Source organism: Lissotriton helveticus, chromosome 2_1, assembly GCF_964261635.1.
Source record: "Lissotriton helveticus chromosome 2_1, aLisHel1.1, whole genome shotgun sequence".
Lineage (NCBI taxonomy): Eukaryota > Metazoa > Chordata > Amphibia > Caudata > Salamandridae > Lissotriton > Lissotriton helveticus.
This window is the reverse complement of record NC_136059.1, coordinates 89,211,851-89,229,960: the sequence shown is the minus strand read 5'-3', so window position 1 is coordinate 89,229,960 and position 18,110 is coordinate 89,211,851. Positions and strand designations below refer to the sequence as shown.

Sequence of the window (18,110 nt, the reverse complement as noted above, 5' to 3'; positions counted from 1 at the left end):
GCTTTCCCCAGCTCAGGGTCTGGTGTGCCCCTGGAACTGGTTCAAGCCGGCCTATGCACAGTGAGCACCGGGGTGCCACTTGCAGTCACCTTCCTCTAAAGCCCTGCCTACCTAGAATACACAAAACCCTGTCTGGGACGGTGCTGGCACCGCCCCTGGCAGGAAACCCTTTGTCCTTGCCTCCTGCTCTGGGAGGACTCCCAGCAGCAGGAGGGCAGACTTGTGTCTCGGTGGCAGCATCCATTTTGTGGATGCTAAGGCTCTGTCTGACTTTAACCGGGGTTATAGGTTACATACATGTCGTGTCCCTCTAGAAGGGTGGAATGCTAACCCCGTCGCCAGAATTGGCGAGGGGTTAGTGTGAGAAGTTGGCCTGATGTGCAGTGCTCACTATTCTAGTGATCACTATATATCAGTCCACACAACCCTTATTGATTGGTTGTAAGTCAACCTTATAGACCAGCTATCCTAGTAGCATGGATACGAGCAGTCTAAGGCTAAGACTCTAGAGGGCGTGTTAAGCCAGCTGTTTTACCATCACATTACCCCTTGAACACCCAGTGAAAGGACACCACACAAGTGTTATGAAAATAAACAATGTATTTATTAGAATCACAACAACCCTGTACTCTTTATGAGGACAGGATGCTAAGCACACAACAAAACTCTTATGAAAATACTTAAGTTAGCACGTTATACACAAATGCCCGAGGGGCACGAAAAACCATATACTCTAAAAGTGGAATGCGAATTACTAGCAGGTAAGTAACGATACTAATAGGCTTTGGAATCGCTAGGACTAGACTACTGAACCTTTAGATTACTAGCAGGAGGCCTAGGGAACTCGGGTGCAGAGTGTGCACTCTCACGCGGGATGCGGGACAAAGTCTATGGAAGCTAGAATTCACAAAGTTAGTGTTCACGGGCGAACCCGACCTGGTAGGGAGAAAACGACAGTGGATCCTGACCCTTGAATAGTGAGGCTATGCTGGGACACCGAAGTGCCGAAGTTACCTAGCCCAGGGGCTGCAGCTGCATAGGTCTGAAAAGACGTCGGGAATCTCGTTGCCGGACCAGGAGCCTGGAAGAAGGAAGTTGCTGGCAGGCGACCAGTGAAGGAAAGTTCGATGGATCCAAGCCTGGATCAAGGAAGAAGGAAACCTGAAAGCAGAGGGGACCAAGTTCTTGAATCACTAGCCAGTGATTAAGTGGGCACCAGGATGGCACCGGGCGAAGTCACCGCAGTCAGGTGAGTGGGCGCTGCTGGGCTCTGCAGTCTCTCGGACCAGGAGGCGTTGTCGGCGACCAGGATGGAGGTGCGAGCTGTCCCACGAAGGTTCTTGCTGTCGACTTCGCTGGACCCAAGATTGGGCAACAAGTCTTGGCAAATGCAAGGCCCACGCGGTGGACCTAAAATGGCGTCTTAGCCGGACCAGGAGGGTCCAGGGTACTTCTCCGATGGAGGGAAGCAAGGGCCAGTCTGGAGCAACCAGACCAGCAGCAGTGTTGTCGTCGGGCGTCGTTCGGAAGGCCACAAGCCAGCGGGCTAGTAGCCAAACAACGCGGTGAGCAGCAAAAAGCAGAAGGGCCCCACGCCGATCGTGGAGATGCTGGGGGGCTGCTCTTCGGTGCTGGAGCTGCTCAGGGTGGGGGCTTCTCGGACCCCAAAGCACTCACCAGGAAATTACTCGGTGGGCTTGCTGTGCAGAAGTCGTGCAGTCTTGGCGATGGCCGGTCCCTCGAGGTCTCGTCGCACCCACGGTTCTCAGCTGTGCTGTAGAGGTGGGTAGAGGTCAGAGGTGCCAGGGAAGCCGGGTCTCGTCGAGCTGGGCAGTCGGATTCCGGAGGAAGGACGTGCAGCAGACCGCAGTGTTCTTAGATGGTGCCTGCGGATGCAGGGTGACTACTCCTTAGCCACAAGGGAGAATCTTGAGGAAGAAATCGTGAAGTCCTTTCGTGGAAAGTGGTATCTTGATTCCAAAGATGATCTGATTTGTAAGGGGGCCAGTCTCTACCTTTATCTTGGAAAAGGGGGCTGGCACGCGACTAAGTCCTGCCCTAGGGGTGGGACCAGGAGGGGGGTGGTTACACCCACTTCCTTGGCGGGCTTTTCCCCAGCACAGGGTCTGGAGTGTCCCTGGAACTGGTTTAAGCCAGCCTATGCACAGTGAGCACCGGGGTGCCACGTGCAGTCACCTTCCTCTGAAGCCCTGCCTACCTACAATACACAAAACCCTGTCTGGGACGGTGCTGGCACCGCCCCTGGCAGGAAACCCTTTGTCCTTATCTCCTGCTCTGGGAGGACTCCCAGCAGCAGGAGGGCAGACTTGTGTCTCGGTGGCAGCATCCATTTTGTGGATGCTAAGGCTCTGTCTGACTTTTAACCGGGTTATAGGTTACATGCATGTCGTGTCCCTCTAGAAGGGTGGAATGCTAACCCCGTCGCCAGAATTGGCGAGGGGTTAGTATTCCAATTCGTATGACACCTTACTCGACATGTTTTGATAAAGCGATACCAGAGTTGGCATTTAACCGCGAGGATTATAATGCACTTAAGAGTATATGGTATGCGATATCATGGAAACGGCTAAGGGATAGATCCCGAAAGCCGCAGACAGGCTCCGCTCATGCCAGAGCACCATCTCACTCGATTCCAAGCACTCTGCCTTCAGGATTGTTAAGGCCTGCCATAGGAGTGACTGATAGGAGATCTGTGTGTCCATTTTAGGGTTAGATATAGGTATACTATATCTAAAGCAAAGGGTGAGTACACCACCTTGCCCCAGCTGTCGTGCAGCCAGTTGTGTCAGTTTAGTTAGTCAGTCCAGGGGTGGCACAATACATGCTTCAGCCCCTGGGAGACTTCTGGGTGCACCTCAGCCCTGGGTACAGGGACTTGGAGAGGGCCCAGTGCCAATTCAGTACCTGAGTACAATTTGGATAGAGAGAACAGCTAGGCTGTGGGTCTGATTAGCAGGCCCACAGCCAGGGAAAGTCGTAAACCAGTGCAGCAAAAAGCAAAAATCTGGGTGATCATAGGATTGCAGACCCTACTCTCCTACACAGGGGCACTCCAGCCCCTGGCCTGGGGAAAGCCCGCCAAAGGAGAGGGGTGTAACCACCCCCCTCCTGGTCCCACCCATAGGGCAGGACTTAGTCGCGTGCCAGCCCCCTTTTCCCAGATAAAGGTAGGAGCAGGCCCCCTTCCAAATTAGATCATCTTTGGAATCAAGACACGACTTTCTAAGAAAGGACATCAAGATTTCTTCTTCAAGATTCTCCCTTGGGACTAAGGAGTAGTCACCCTGCATCCGCAGGCACCATCCGAAGAACACTGCGGTCTGCTGTAAGTCCTTCCTCCGGAATCCGACTGCCCAGCTCGACAAGACCCGGCTTCCCTGGCACCTCCGATCTCTACTCACCTCTACAGCCAGGACTTAGTCGCGTGCCAGCCCCCTTTTTCAGGATAAAGGTAGGAACTGGCCCCCTTCCAAATCAGATCATCTTTGAATCCTGAAACTACTTTCTTCAAGAAGGAACTCAAGCCTCTTCCTAAGATTTCTCCCTTGTTACTAAGGAGTAGTCACCCTGCAGCAGCAGGCACCATCCAAGCATCGCGGTTTGCTGTAAGTCTCTCCTCCGGATCAAGACTGCCCCAGCACGACGATAACCGGCTTCCCTGGCACCTCTGACCTCAACCTACATCATCAGCCCAGCTGTGATCCGTGGGTGCGACGAGACCTCGAGGGACCGGCCATCTTCAAAACTGCACGACGCTTGCCCAGCACGACTTCTGAGGAATCCTCACGTGAGTGCTTTGGGGCCCGAGAAGCCCCGACCCTGAGCAGCTCCAGCACTGAAGTCCAGCCCCCTTGCATCCACGAGATCTGCGTGGGGCCCTTCTGCTCTTTGCTGCTCACCGCGTTGTCCAGGTCACTTGCCCGTTGGCTAGTGGCCCTCCTGACGACGAACTTCGACGACAACACTGCTGGTCTGGTTGCTCCAGACTGGCCCTTGCTCCCCTCCAACAGAGGAGCACCCCGGACCCTCCTGGTCCACTCAAGACACCATTTTAGGTCCACCGCGTGGGCCTTGCATTTGCCAAGACTTGTTGCCCAATCCTGGGTCCAGCGACGTCGACAGCAAGAACCTTCGTGGGACAGCTCGCACCTCCATCCTGGTCGCCGACAACGCCTCCTGGTTCGAGAGACTGCAGAGCCCAGCAGCGCCCACTCACCTGACTGCGGTGACTTCGCCCGGTGCCATCCTGGTGCCCACTTAATCACTGGCTAGTGATTCAGAACTTGGTCCCCTCTGCTTTCAGGTCTTCTTCTTCCCTGATCCAGGCTTGGATCTCTTCGAACTTTTCTTCACTGGCCGCCTGCCAGCAACTTCTTCTTCAGGCTCCTGGTCCGTCAACGTGGGTTTCCGACGCAACTTGAACCCTATGCAGCCGCACCCCCTGGGCTAGGTGAATCCAGCACTCCGGTGCCCCAGCATAGTCCAACACTCCAAGTGTTCGGATCCATTCCCGTTTTCGTCCCAGCTAGTCGGGTTCGCCCGAGAACAGTAACTTTGTGAATTCTAGCTTCCATAGACTTTTTCCCGCCTTACGCGTGAGAGTTCCCACTCTGCACGTGGCGTCCCTAGGCCTCCTGCTCCTAACCTGAGTGTTCAGTATTGTAGGCCTAGCGTTTCTAAAGCCTCTGAGAATCGTTACTTACCTGCTAGTAATTCGCATTCCACTTTTGTAGTATATGGTTTTTCGTGCCCCTAGGGCATTTGTGTAAATTGTGCGACTTAAAGTATTTTCGTAAGAGTTTTGTTGTGTGCTTAGCTCCCTGACTCATAAAGAGTTCAGGGTAGACTTGTTATAAATAAATACACTTTATTTTCATAACCACTTGTGTGGTGTCCTTTCACTGGGTGTTCAAGGGGTAACTCTCCTACACTTACGCTCCCGGGTGGGGTGCAGAGACTTTCAATTCAAGGTTCTGCCTTTCGGCCTTCGCTCCGCCCCTCTCGTCTTCACGAAAGTCCTTGCTCCGATGGTGGCATATCTGCGTTTGAAGGGCGTCCAAATCTTTCCCTACCTGGACGACTGTCTCATTAAGTCGCAATCTCGTCACCAAGCATCTCTGGACACACAATTCTGTCTGACTCTATTCCACTCTCTCGGTCTGTCCAACACCGAGAAGTCTCAGGTCGATCCAGCTCCCTGCAGCACTTTTCTAGGCGCCACTCTGAATGCGTCTCCCGAGCATCAGCTGTGGATCTTATGCCTAGTGACTCTCATCCGTTGAAAAGGGTCAGTTTCAGCTCGTGTATTGAAATCTTTTCTCGGGGTGGCGTCGTCCTGCATCTCCCTGATCCCAAATAGCAGGCTCAAGAGTCGCCCAATTCAGGAGGAACTGGACACGCAGTGGCGTCAGGTCACCGGCTCATTTAACAATCTGGTCCTGGTGACTGCTCGGATGAGGTCCGCTCTCCTTTGGTGGGCTCAACCGTCAAACATCGCTGCAGGTACTTCTTTCCTAACCGTCGCTCCAGAGCTCATCCTTACCACAGACTCCTCTCTGGAAGGCTGGGGCGCACATCTTCAGGGGCTATCCATAAAAGGCAAGTGGACTCTGTCTCAACGTTCCTGGTACATCAACAGACTGGAACTCATGGCCATTTTCCTGGCACTCAAGTCTTTCCATCTTCTGCTCCAGGGATAGTCTGTACTCATTCAAACGGACAATACCACCAGTATGCACTATGTGAACAAACAGGGCAGCACCAAGACGCTGCTCCTTTCTCAGCTGGCACAGAGCATTTGGGACTGGGCGCTCTGTCACCATATAACCCTGACTGCGGTCCACCTACCAGGCATCTCCAACATCCTGGCGGACTCCCTCAGCAGGTCCGCGTCCTCGACCCACGAGTGGGAGTTGCATCAGCCGCCTCTGGACTTCATCTTTCGGCTGTGGGGTCGCCCGAACATGGATCTGTTTGCGAGTCCTGTGAACCGGAAATGCCCGTCTTATGCAAGTTGGCTTCCCCATCCAGGGTCATGCGGGAATGCCCTTTTGATGGATTGGTGCAATCTATTCGCTTACGCTTTTCCACCAATTCCACTGGTTCCGCGAGTGTTGTGGAAGATGCGGAGACAGCCGTGCCACATTCTCCTGATTGCTCCCAGATGGCCTCGACAAGCATGGTTCTCGGAGCAGCTTCTTTCACAGTGCGAACCCATCCTCCTTCGTCCTCGAGCGGATCTCCTCACAATGGACAGGGGTTAGATCTGTCATCCTGACCCCTTCTCTCTCAAATTATCGGCATGGAACCTGAGCACCTTGAATTTTCCCATTTGAATATTTCTCCAGCATGTATAGACGTTCTTGCCAATGCAAGAGCTCCGTCCACAGTAAAGACTTACAAGCTAAAGTGGAATAGTCAGTCACTGGTGTGCCTCTGCCAACATCCATCCTGTGCACTCCTCTCCAGCTCAGCTTCTGCTGTTCTTTCGGCAGTTAGCGCAATCAGGACTTTCCCACTCCACCTTGAAGGTCTTCTTGGCAGCAATATCTTGTTCTTCTTCTCTCTACTCTTCCAGAGTAATTCGACAGTTTTTCAAGGGGTTGTTCAGGAGGTTCCCACCCATTCGGTGTCCTCCTACCAGGCATCTCAATGTTTTGACGCAATTAATGAAGGTGTCTTTTGAGCCCATTCACAAGGTGGATTTAACATTTCTGACCTGTAAGGTGGCCCTTCTTGCCTTGACCTCACGTCGCGTGAGTGATATCCATGCCTTTACCATTCAGCCTCCTTTTCTTCAATTCAAATCTGATTGTGTCATACTTCACACCAACACGGCATTCATGCCAAAGGTGCCGACTGATTTTCACCTCAATGAACCAGTGTTCTTAAAGACTTTCTTCGCTAATCCTCAATCTCCAGCGGAGCAACGTTTGCATTCATTGGACGTTAAAAAATGCCTTAAATTCTACATCGACAGGACAGTGCCTTTTCGTACATCTGATCAGCTGTTTGTTCCTTACGGACTCGTGCGCAAGGGGCATTATGTTACCAAGCCAACCATTGCACGTTGGATTTGCTCAGCAATCTCATTCTGTCATCAGAAGGCAGGCAAGCCTCTTCAATCTTCTGTACGGGCTCATTCCACCAAGTCGATGTCTTCCTCTACTGCCCTGTTTGCGGGTGTGCCGATTCACCAGATATGCCGAGCAGCCACGTGGTCCAGCAGGCATACTTTCACAAAGCACTACTGCCTCGAGACGATCAACAAAGCTGATTCAGCAGTGGGCCAAGCGGTGCTTCGTAATCTTTCTAAATAAGGTGAGCCTCTTTCCTTCCCTCCGCCTGTATGTCATTTATCTGTCTGGCAGCATTTTGTGATTTCAATGCATTGTAGGCTTATGCACTGCTCTTTTGCCTTGTGGCCAGCTATTACTGCTCACTATTCTATTCAATAATGTGAATCTATGAAAGACACCCCAATACTGGAGAAGTAAATTGTTACTTACCTGTAAACAGTGGTTCTCCAGTATTGGTGTCTTTCATAGATTCACATGCGACCCACCCACCCACCTCCCCTCAGAGGCTCGATTCTCCTCCTAGACTCTTTTGTCACTTTGGTGCTACGAAAATCTGAGGCCCTGAGCCTCTGAGGAGAAGGTTCTAGAGGGGTGCTTGCGCTTGATTGGCTGTAGTTTGGACTAACATAATGACTTGGATAGGTTATGAGTACTTTTTTCTTCTAATGTATTCCTAAGTGTTAATGCTAACCTTGGTACTTATTAGTATTTATGGTTTTAGAATATATGTAATTGTTTTTATATACATATATTGGTTTTATTGCTAATTTATTTACCGCGGGGCTCCCACTTCGACGACGGGGAATATTCAAGCATGTGACTCTATGAAAGACACCAATACTGGAGAACCACAGTTTACAGGTAAGTAACAATTGTTCATTTTTCCCGTCATAATACTTGCTGTGGTGTATGCTGGTACTTCATCTGGTTTTGTGCAGCATCACCCGATAGCTGTCACCAAGTTCTGTCTGCGAAACAATTTGAGTCTGGTTCCTTGGAAGCGTACTCCTATACAAGTTGTGATCTACACATCTATCAGAAACAGTGTTACAGATGGTAATTTTTTTAATTTTGTTTTATATTGGTATGTTGTGTAAATTTTGGTAACAATTTCGGTTTCAGAAATTAAACAGTAACCTTTTTTTTTAGGAACGCATATTTGCTGACATAATTGAAGCTGAAGAATCTAAGGTGACTTTTCATTTACTTTTCTGTGTTTTCATTGTCTATCTGATGAAACAACTGTGGCGAATGTTTACGTTTAAAAAAAATCTTTGGTATTTTAATGTTTGACTTGCTTCAAATGGCAGTTTCTAGCTAACATTGATGCCTTAAAGCAATCTGTGGTCAGCATGTATACATTTGCCATCATAGTATGCGTTATGAAATTATCTGTCTGGAACCCTGAACCATCTCTATAAATATGTAAATTCTTTTAAACTCATTAAATAATAAAAATATGATTCCAATAGAATGATATACTGTCTGCCTTCTGTAGGAAGGTGGATATCTGACTATATGGTTACCCCCACTTTTTGCCTGGTGTTTCTCTGGTTTTTCGACTTTAGTCTGGCTGTGGCCCTGCTAATCATGCCCACAGCCTAGTTGTTCTCTCTAAATTATTACCATGTACTTTAGGTACATGCAAGATTGGTTACTGGGTAACTCTTGTGAGCCCCTGTATAGTTTACCAGAGGTACCCAGGGCATAGGTGCACCGTTGGCCTACCAGGGGCTGCAGCATGTATTGTGCCACCCCTGGTTTGCCTTCCAAACTGACACCATAGGTCTGTTCACACAGCCTGGGTAAGGTGGTGTAATCACCCCTTACTTAGATATAGTATATCTATATATACATATAGACACATATACACCTATAAGTCACTCCTATGGCAGGCCTTAACAATCCTGGATGCAAAAACAAAAGTTGATGGACAGAATGCAGAACAATGTCATACATTCACCTCTGTACAGAGATCTGGACCTAAATCTGTCCATCAACTGTTTTTGCATTCGTCACCCTGAGTGGGACGGGTATGCTAAGACGGGAGTCCCGTGCTCTCCACACCACTGGAGTCAAGCTATCCTGGCTGACAGCAGATAGCCAGAAACTGGTCCTAGGATGATTGATTCCGGTCCAGGGAAGACATGGCTTGGCAGTTCGGGCTGGACTGTTCCCATGAGGCACAGTGTCAAGGCTGATTTGCAGTGGGGTGGTGTGGAGTGCAAACAAACAATGGATTTAGGCCCAGATCTCTGTACTGGGGTGAATGTATGACATTGTTCTGTATTCTGTCCATCAACTGTTTTTGCATTTAACAATCCTGGAGGCAGAATGCTTGGTTTTATGTGAGAGGGTGCCCTAGCATGAGCTGAGCCGGTCTGCAGCTTTCGGAACCATCTCCTTATAGCTGTTCTATGATATAGCCATACCATATACTCTTAAGTGCATTATAATCCTAGCGGTTAATGCTAACTTGCTTTGGCTTTATCAAAACATGTCGTGTACAGTGTCAAACACTTTGGAATACTACCCCCCTGCCAGTTCTGGCGGCCCGGGTAGCATTCCACCCTTCCAGAGGGAGAAGACATGTAGTTACTGGTTTACCCGGTTAAAGTTAAACGGAGCCTCAGCATCACAAAAAGGATGCTGCTGCCACAGACACGAGTCTGCCCTCCTGCTGCCTTGCCGAAAGTCTGGCAGGGGAGGCCTGGACAATAGGTTTCCTGTCCAAGGAGGTGCTGGCACCTCCCCAGGCAGGCTTTTGTGTACTGGGGCAGGGAGAGCTGCATTCAGTGAATGCTTTCCAGACACTGCCTGGGGCAAACAATGTGCTCCATGCATTTCCCAGTTCAAACCGGTTGCTGGGTATGAGAAGGTGGCCTGATGTGCAGTGCTCACTATTCTAGTGATCACTATATATCAGTCCAAACAACCCTTATTGATGATTGGTTGTAAGTCAACCTTATAGACCAGCTATCCTAGTTGCATGGATATGAGCAGTCTAAGGCTAAGACTCTAGAGGGCGTGTTAAGCCAGCTGTTTTACCATCACATTACCCCTTGAACACCCAGTGAAAGGACACCACACAAGTGTTATGAAAATAAACAGTGTATTTATTAGAATCACAACAACCCTGTACTCTTTATGAGGACAGGGTGCTAGGCACACAACAAAACTCTTACGAAAATACTTAAGTTAGCACAGTATATACAAATGCCCGAGGGGCACGAAAAACCATATACTCTAAAAGTGGAATGCGAAATTACTAGCCGGTAAGTACAGTACTACTAGGCTTTGGAATCGCTAGGACTTGACTAGGGAGTCGTTAGATTACTTCTAGGAGACCTAGGGGACTCGGGTGCAGAGTGTGCACTCACGCGGGATGCGGGACAAAGTCTATGGAAGCTAGTAAAGTTAAAGTTAGTGTTCACGGGCGAACCCGACCTGGTAGGGAGAAAACGACAGTGGATCCTGACCCTTGGATAGTGAGGCTATGCTGGGGCACCGAAATGCCGAAGTTACCTAGCCCAGGGGCTGCAGCTGCATATGTCTCAAAAGACGTCGGGAATCCTCGTTGCCGGACCAGGAGCCTGGAAGAAAAAATGCTGGCAGGCGACCAGTGAAGATAGTTCGAGTTGATCCAAGCCTGGATCTTGAAGATGGATGACACCTGAAAGCAGAGGGGACCAAGTTCGTGACTACTAGCCAGTAGTCAGTGGGCACCAGGAGGGCACCGGATGGTAGTCACCTCGACTAGGTGAGTGGGCGACGCTGGCTCTGCAGATCTCACGGACCAGGAGGCGTTGTCGGCGACCAGGATGGAGAGGCGAGCTGTCCCACGATGGATGAAGCTGTCGGCGTCGAAGAACCCAGGATTGGGCAACAAATCCTTGGCTAATTCAAGCCCACGCGGTGGACTCAAAATGGCGTCTTGAGTGGACCAGGAGGGTCCGGGGTGCTCCTCTTCTGGAAGGGAGCAAGAGCCAGTCTGGAGCAACCAGACCAGCATCAGTGATGTTGTCGGGCGTCGTTCAGAAGGCCACAAGCCAGCGGGCTAGTAGCCAAACAACGCGGTGAGCAGCAAAAAGCAGAAGGGCCCCACGCCGATCGTGGAGATGCTGGGGGGCTGATCTTCGGTGCTGGAGCTGCTCAGGGTCGGGGCTTCTCGGACCCCAAAGCACTCACCAGGAAATTACTCGGCGGGCTTGCTGTGCAGAAGTCGTGCAGTCTTGGCAATAGTCGGTCCCTTGAGGTCTCGTCGCACTCACGGTTCTCAGCTTGGCTGTAGAGGTGAGTAGAGATCGGAGGTGCCAGGGAAGCCGGGTCTTGTCGAGCTGGGCAGTCGGATTCCGGAGGAAGGACTTACAGCAGACCGCAGTGTTCTTCGGATGGTGCCTGCGGATGCAGGGTGACTACTCCTTAGTCCCAAGGGAGAATCTTGAAGAAGAAATCTTGATGTCCTTTCGTAGAAAGTCGTGTCTTGATTCCAAAGATGATCTAATTTGGAAGGGGGCCTGCTCCTACCTTTATCTGGGAAAAGGGGGCTGGCACGCGACTAAGTCCTGCCCTATGGGTGGGACCAGGAGGGGGGTGGTTACACCCTCTCCTTTGGCGGGCTTTCCCCAGGCCAGGGGCTGGAGTGCTCCTGGAACTGGTTTCAGCCGGCCTATGCACAGTGAGCTCCGGGGCGCCACTTGCAGTCACCTTCCTCTGAAGCCCTGCCTACCTAGGATACACAAAATCCTGTCTGGGACGGTGCTGGCATCGCCCCTGGCAGGAAACCCTTTGTCCTTATCTCCTGCTCTGGGAGGACTCCCAGCAGCAGGAGGGCAGACTTGTGTCTCGGTGGCAGCATCCATTTTGTGGAGCTGAGGCTCTGTTGGACTTTAACCGGGGTTACAGGTTACATACATGTCGTGTCCCTCTAGAAGGGTGGAATGCTAACCCCGTCGCCAGAATTGGCGAGGGGTTAGTATTCCAATTCGTATGACACCTTACTCGACATGTTTTGATAAAGCGATACCAGAGTTGGCATATAACCGCGAGGATTATAATGCACTTAAGAGTATATGGTATGCGATATCATGGAAACGGCTAAGGGATAGATCCCGAAAGCCGTAGACAGGCTCGGCTCATGCCAGAGCACCATCTCACACGATTCCAAGCACTCTGCCTTCAGGATTGTTAAGGCCTGCCAAAGGAGTGACTGATAGGAGATCTGTGTGTCCATTTTAGGGTTAGATATAGGTATACTATATCTAAAGCAAAGGGTGAGTACACCACCTTGCCCCAGCTGTCGTGCAGCCAGTTGTGTCAGTTTAGTTAGTCAGTCCAGGGGTGGCACAATACATGCTTCAGCCCCTGGGAGACTTCTGGGTGCACCTCAGCCCTGGGTACAGGGACTTGGAGAGGGCCCAGTGCCAATTCAGTACCTGAGTACAATTTGGATAGAGAGAACAGCTAGGCTGTGGGTCTGATTAGCAGGCCCACAGCCAGGGAAAGTCGTAAACCAGTGCAGCAAAAAGCAAAAATCTGGGTGATCATAGGATTGCAGACCCTACTCTCCTACACAGGGGCACTCCAGCCCCTGGCCTGGGGAAAGCCCGCCAAAGGAGAGGGGTGTAACCACCCCCCTCCTGGTCCCACCCATAGGGCAGGACTTAGTCGCGTGCCAGCCCCCTTTTTCAGGATAAAGGTAGGAACTGGCCCCCTTCCAAATCAGATCATCTTTGAATCCTGAAACTACTTTCTTCAAGAAGGAACTCAAGACTCTTCCTAAGATTTCTCCCTTGTGACTAAGGAGTAGTCACCCTGCAGCAGCAGGCACCATCCAAGCATCGCGGTTTGCTGTAAGTCTCTCCTCCGGATCAAGACTGCCCCAGCACGACGAGAACTGGCTTCCCTGGCACCTCTGACCTCAACCTACATCATCAGCCCAGCTGTGATCCGTGGGTGCGACGAGACCTCGAGGGACCGGCCATCTTCAAAACTGCACGACGCTTGCCCAGCACGACTTCTGAGGAATCCTCACGTGAGTGCTTTGGGGCCCGAGAAGCCCCGACCCTGAGCAGCTCCAGCACCGAAGTCCAGCCCCCTTGCATCCACGAGATCTGCGTGGGGCCCTTCTGCTCTTTGCTGCTCACCGCGTTGTCCAGGTCACTTGCCCGTTGGCTAGTGGCCCTCCTGACGACGAACTTCGACGACAACACTGCTGGTCTGGTTGCTCCAGACTGGCCCTTGCTCCCCTCCAACAGAGGAGCCCCCCGGACCCTCCTGGTCCACTCAAGACGCCATTTTAGGTCCACCGCGTGGGCCTTGCATTTGCCAAGACTTGTTGCCCAATCCTGGGTCCAGCGACGTCGACAGCAAGAACCTTCGTGGGACAGCTCGCACCTCCATCCTGGTCGCCAACAACGCCTCCTGGTCCGAGAGACTGCAGAGCCCAGCAGCGCCCACTCACCTGACTGCGGTGACTTCGCCCGGTGCCATCCTGGTGCCCACTTAATCACTGGCTAGTGATTCAGAACTTGGTCCCCTCTGCTTTCAGGTCTTCTTCTTCCCTGATCCAGGCTTGGATCTCTTCGAACTTTTCTTCACTGGCCGCCTGCCAGCAACTTCTTCTTCAGGCTCCTGGTCCGTCAACGTGGGTTTCCGACGCAACTTGAACCCTATGCAGCCGCACCCCCTGGGCTAGGTAAATCCAGCACTCCGGTGCCCCAGCATAGTCCAACACTCCAAGTGTTCGGATCCACTCCCGTTTTCGTCCCAGCTAGTCGGGTTCGCCCGAGAACAGTAACTTTGTGAATTCTAGCTTCCATAGACTTTTTCCCGCCTTACGCGTGAGAGTTCCCACTCTGCACGTGGCGTCCCTAGGCCTCCTGCTCCTAACCTGAGTGTTCAGTATTGTAGGCCTAGCGTTTCTAAAGCCTCTGAGAATCGTTACTTACCTGCTAGTAATTTGCATTCCACTTTTGTAGTATATGGTTTTTCGTGCCCCTAGGGCATTTGTGTAAATTGTGCGACTTAAAGTATTTTCGGAAGAGTTTTGTTGTGTGCTTAGCTCCCTGACTCATAAAGAGTTCAGGGTAGACTTGTTATAAATAAATACACTTTATTTTCATAACAACTTGTGTGGTGTCCTTTCACTGGGTGTTCAAGGGGTAATGTGATGGTAAAACAGCTGGCTTAACACGCCCTCTAGAGTCTTAGCCTTAGACTGCTCATATCCATGCTACTAGGATAGCTGGTCTATAAGGTTGACTTACAACCAATCATCAATAAGGGTTGTTTGGACTGATACATAGTGATCACTAGAATAGTGAGCCCTGCATATCAGGCCAACTTCTCACAGGTCGCCTTCTGGACAATCAGTCCCCCACAGCCAGACAAGTGTCCTCTCTCCTGGGATCGATGGCCTCGTGCCCAATGCTCGCCTTCTCATGAGGCCTCTGCAACAAGCCCTCTAAGATCAGTGGTCTCGGAGATCGGATCAGTGGGAAGACCGGGTCTTGCTTCCTCAAGAAGCCAGGGACTCGATCAGATGGTGGTTAAAACGATCCAATCTCCTCCGGGGAGTGCCATTCCATCGTCCTCCTCCGTCCCAGTCAATTGTCACGGATGCCTCCCTTCAAGGCTGGGGCGCTCACATGGACCGACTTCAAGGCCTCTGGTCCGAGGTAGAGCAAGGCTACCATATCAACTTCCTGGAGCTTCTAGCAGTTCATCTGGCCCTCAAGTCTCCATCCTTCTCTGCGCACCAACTACCTCCAGGTTCAAACGGACAACACAACAACTATGTTCTATTTGAACAAACAGGGAGGCACGAGGTCAAGAGTCTTGTCTCTGGAAGCACAAACCACCTGGCACTGGCTCCTAGCAAGAGGCCTGTCCATCGTGGCAGTTCATCTACCAGGAATTCAAAACGTCCAAGCAGACTGCCTAAGCAGAATCTTCGTAGAAGCGCACGATTAGGTGCTCAACGAGGAAGTGGCGCAAGAGGTTTTTCAGTGCTGGGGCGTACCGGACGTAGATCTGTTCGCAGATGCGGCCAATGCAAAATGCCCCGTCTCCGCGTCCAGGTTTCCCCAACAGGGATCACTGGGGAACGGTCTTTTGGTCAGCAGGTCGCAGACATTACTCTACGCCTTTCCTCCCCTGCCTCTGATCCCGGCGGTGATCCAAAAGTTCTACAGGACCAACACCAGAATGATCCTGATAGCACCAGAGTGGCCACGCCAGTGGTGGTACCCTGATCTTCTACAGATGTCTGAGGTTCCGCACCGGCGCCTACCATGCCGTCCAGACTTGTTGACCAAAGACCAGGGAAAGGTGTTTCACCCCAACCTTCCTTCACTTCGCTTGACGGCATGGCTCCTGAGGTCATCCAGTATGGACATTTAGACCTCCCAGCAGACTGCATGACTATTCTTAAGGAGTCAAAATGACCCTCCACTAGGAAGTCCTATGCTTTCAAGTGGAAGAGGTTCTTCTTATGGTGTCATGAGCACTCTCTTGACCCGGTACATGACCAAGAGCAGGTGATTCTTCATATCTATTGCATTTAGCGAGATCAGGCCTGAAATACCCCTCCATCAGGGTTCATTTAGCTGCAATCACAGCATATAGGAAGTCTCCTAATCAGACATCTTTCTTCCTTATGCCTGTAGTTAAAGATTTCCTAGAAGGTCTTAAGAAAGTCTTCCCACCGGTGAGGTCCCCCTCCCCTCCCTGGGAGCTGAATATCGTCCTGACTAAGCTGATTAGTGCTCCTTTTGAGCCTATACATAAGGCCTCTTTGCAGCACTTGACCTGGAAAGCTGCTTTTTTAGAGGCGATTACCTCTGCCCGTAGGGTCAGCGAAATCCAGGCCTTGTGTTGTAAGGAGCCTTACACAGTTTTTCATGCCAACGGGGTGGTCTTAAGAACGCACTTAAGTTTCCTGCCTAAGGTAGTTTCAGACTTTCATATCAACCAGTCTATTACCTTACCTACCTTTTTTCCTAATCCTTCCACTCCCCCGGAGAGGTCATTACACTCCTTAGATCTCCGGAGGGTCCTGAAGTTCTACTTGTCAAAAACCCTGCCTCTTATGAAGTCTGACCGGCTTTTTGTTGATTATGGCAGTACTAATACTGGCCTGTCAGCTTCCAAAAGGTCCATTTCTCGCTGGATTGTCTCCTGTATAGCTTTAGCTTATCAAGTAGCTAACAAGACCTTGCAGGGTAAACCACATGCACATTCTACTAGAGGGAAAGCTTCCACTACAGCTCTCCTTCGTAATGTTCCTATTTCTGAAATTTGTAAAGCGGCAACTTGGCGGCCTGTCCATACCTTTACCCGCCATTATTGCCTGGACTCCGATACTCAGGCCGATGCCAGAGTAGGGCAGGCCTTGTTAAGGAATTTATTTGCATAAGATGTATTTGCAGTAAATGTCTTAGTCATTCTGTGAAGTTTTTATACTTCTTGCTCGTCCGCGAGACTTTGAATATGAGCTTGCTAATCTATTCATAGATTGACTATTGATGAGTATCCCCTGGATGAGAAGGATTAGTTTTGCAGCGTGAATCTTTCTGGATTCACTATGCTGTGCATTATTCCGCGGTCTTGTGGTTGGGTCCGGATTCGTAGTCTTTTCTTTGTTTTTTTTTTGTTTTTTTTTTTCTCTTTGCCCAGGTGGGCGTCGGCGTCACACCCCCTTTGGGTGTATTTCCGGTGACGTCGGCATGCTTCCTGCGGAAGCTCCCACTCTTGGGCGCCATCTTCAGATTCTTTTTTTCCGCGGTCGGGTCTGGATCGTTCCCGTTTGGGCTCCAGACATTTTTGGAGAAAGAAGAAAGAAAATACAGAAAAGACGAGGAGAAGTCATCTGAAGACTCCAGGGGACTTCACCGACGAAAGACAAGCAAAGATAAGGCGTTTTCCATCCAGATCTTCGACGACCGTCGACGAACACGCGACCAGAGAGCCCCTGGACGCTCGAGGATGGACAACACGCCGTTCAAGTTCTGCCGGAACTGCCACCACAAGTACGCGCAGAAAGACCAGCACCCGGTATGCAACCTTTGCCTACCGGTGGACCACGAAAGCGGAGACTGCAACGCCTGTTCCGCCTTCACCCCGAAGACCCTTCGTGTGAGAGAGAGGCAGAGGGTAGCACACGCCACCCTGCAGGGGAAGGCCCCGACCCCGTCGCTCTACGAGCTGGGGATGTCCTCCGAGGAAGAAGACAACGCTGCCGCCGAAGACGACTGCTACACGGTCGTAGAGACCGATTACACGAAGACTTCTGACAAGGTAGGAGACTCTTCGGCCCCCAAGAACCCGAGAGACTCTGAGTCTCGAAAAATCGAGGGCAAGACCCCGAAAGCGCCGACGCCAAAAAAGGCGGCGTCCGCGACTACTCCCAGGCCCAGCGGATCCTCAGAGAAGGAGTCCCCGGCGCCGAGAGCTGCTGATCAGCAGAAGACGTCGAAAATCGTCCCCGAAAAGGATCGATCGACGAGGGAGAAAGACCCGAAACTGTCGACGACGACCAGAGACCCGATATCCGGTTCGACGTCGAAAACTTCGACTCCGAGAGGCACGGCGACGAGCCATCCGTCGAAGAGACCGGCGGAACCATCAGACGCGGAACACGCGGCCGAGATGGAAAAGAAAAGAAGGCGCCTCGAGGCAGAGATGGAGAACTTCATGCAGCGGAAAAAAGATTTCGACGCAAGGATGAAGGCCTTCACGATCCCTCACAAGACCAAGCCACCAGTGCTGGAGGCGGTCGAGGAGGAAGAAGAGGAGGTCGCCGAAGTCACCGAGCAAGACCGGGACGTCGAGGTGTTCGACGACCAGGAGGAGTACGAGAATCCCCACGAGAGCTACGGCTATGGGGAGGAAGATGAGGGCAGGACAGACACAGAGTCGGCGCCCTATGACCTTCAGGATGTGGATTACATCGATGTCGAGACCGACAGCCCGGAGGAGGTGGTCGACACCTACCCCTCGAGGCCCTCG

The 18,110-nt window shown here is 51.3% G+C and overlaps 1 protein-coding gene across 2 annotated transcripts in view; it reads left to right on the top strand.

The window, feature by feature from the left end:
* ZNF638 (zinc finger protein 638) overlaps nucleotides 1–18,110 on the top strand; it is a 985,826-nt gene that overhangs the window by 463,702 nt on the left and 504,014 nt on the right. For both annotated transcript variants that reach the window (XM_078674499.1, XM_078674497.1), the window contains one exon: nucleotides 8,250–8,291. In XM_078674499.1, coding sequence (XP_078530625.1) covers nucleotides 8,250–8,291 — 42 coding nt within the window. The remainder of the gene's footprint in view (nucleotides 1–8,249; nucleotides 8,292–18,110) is intronic.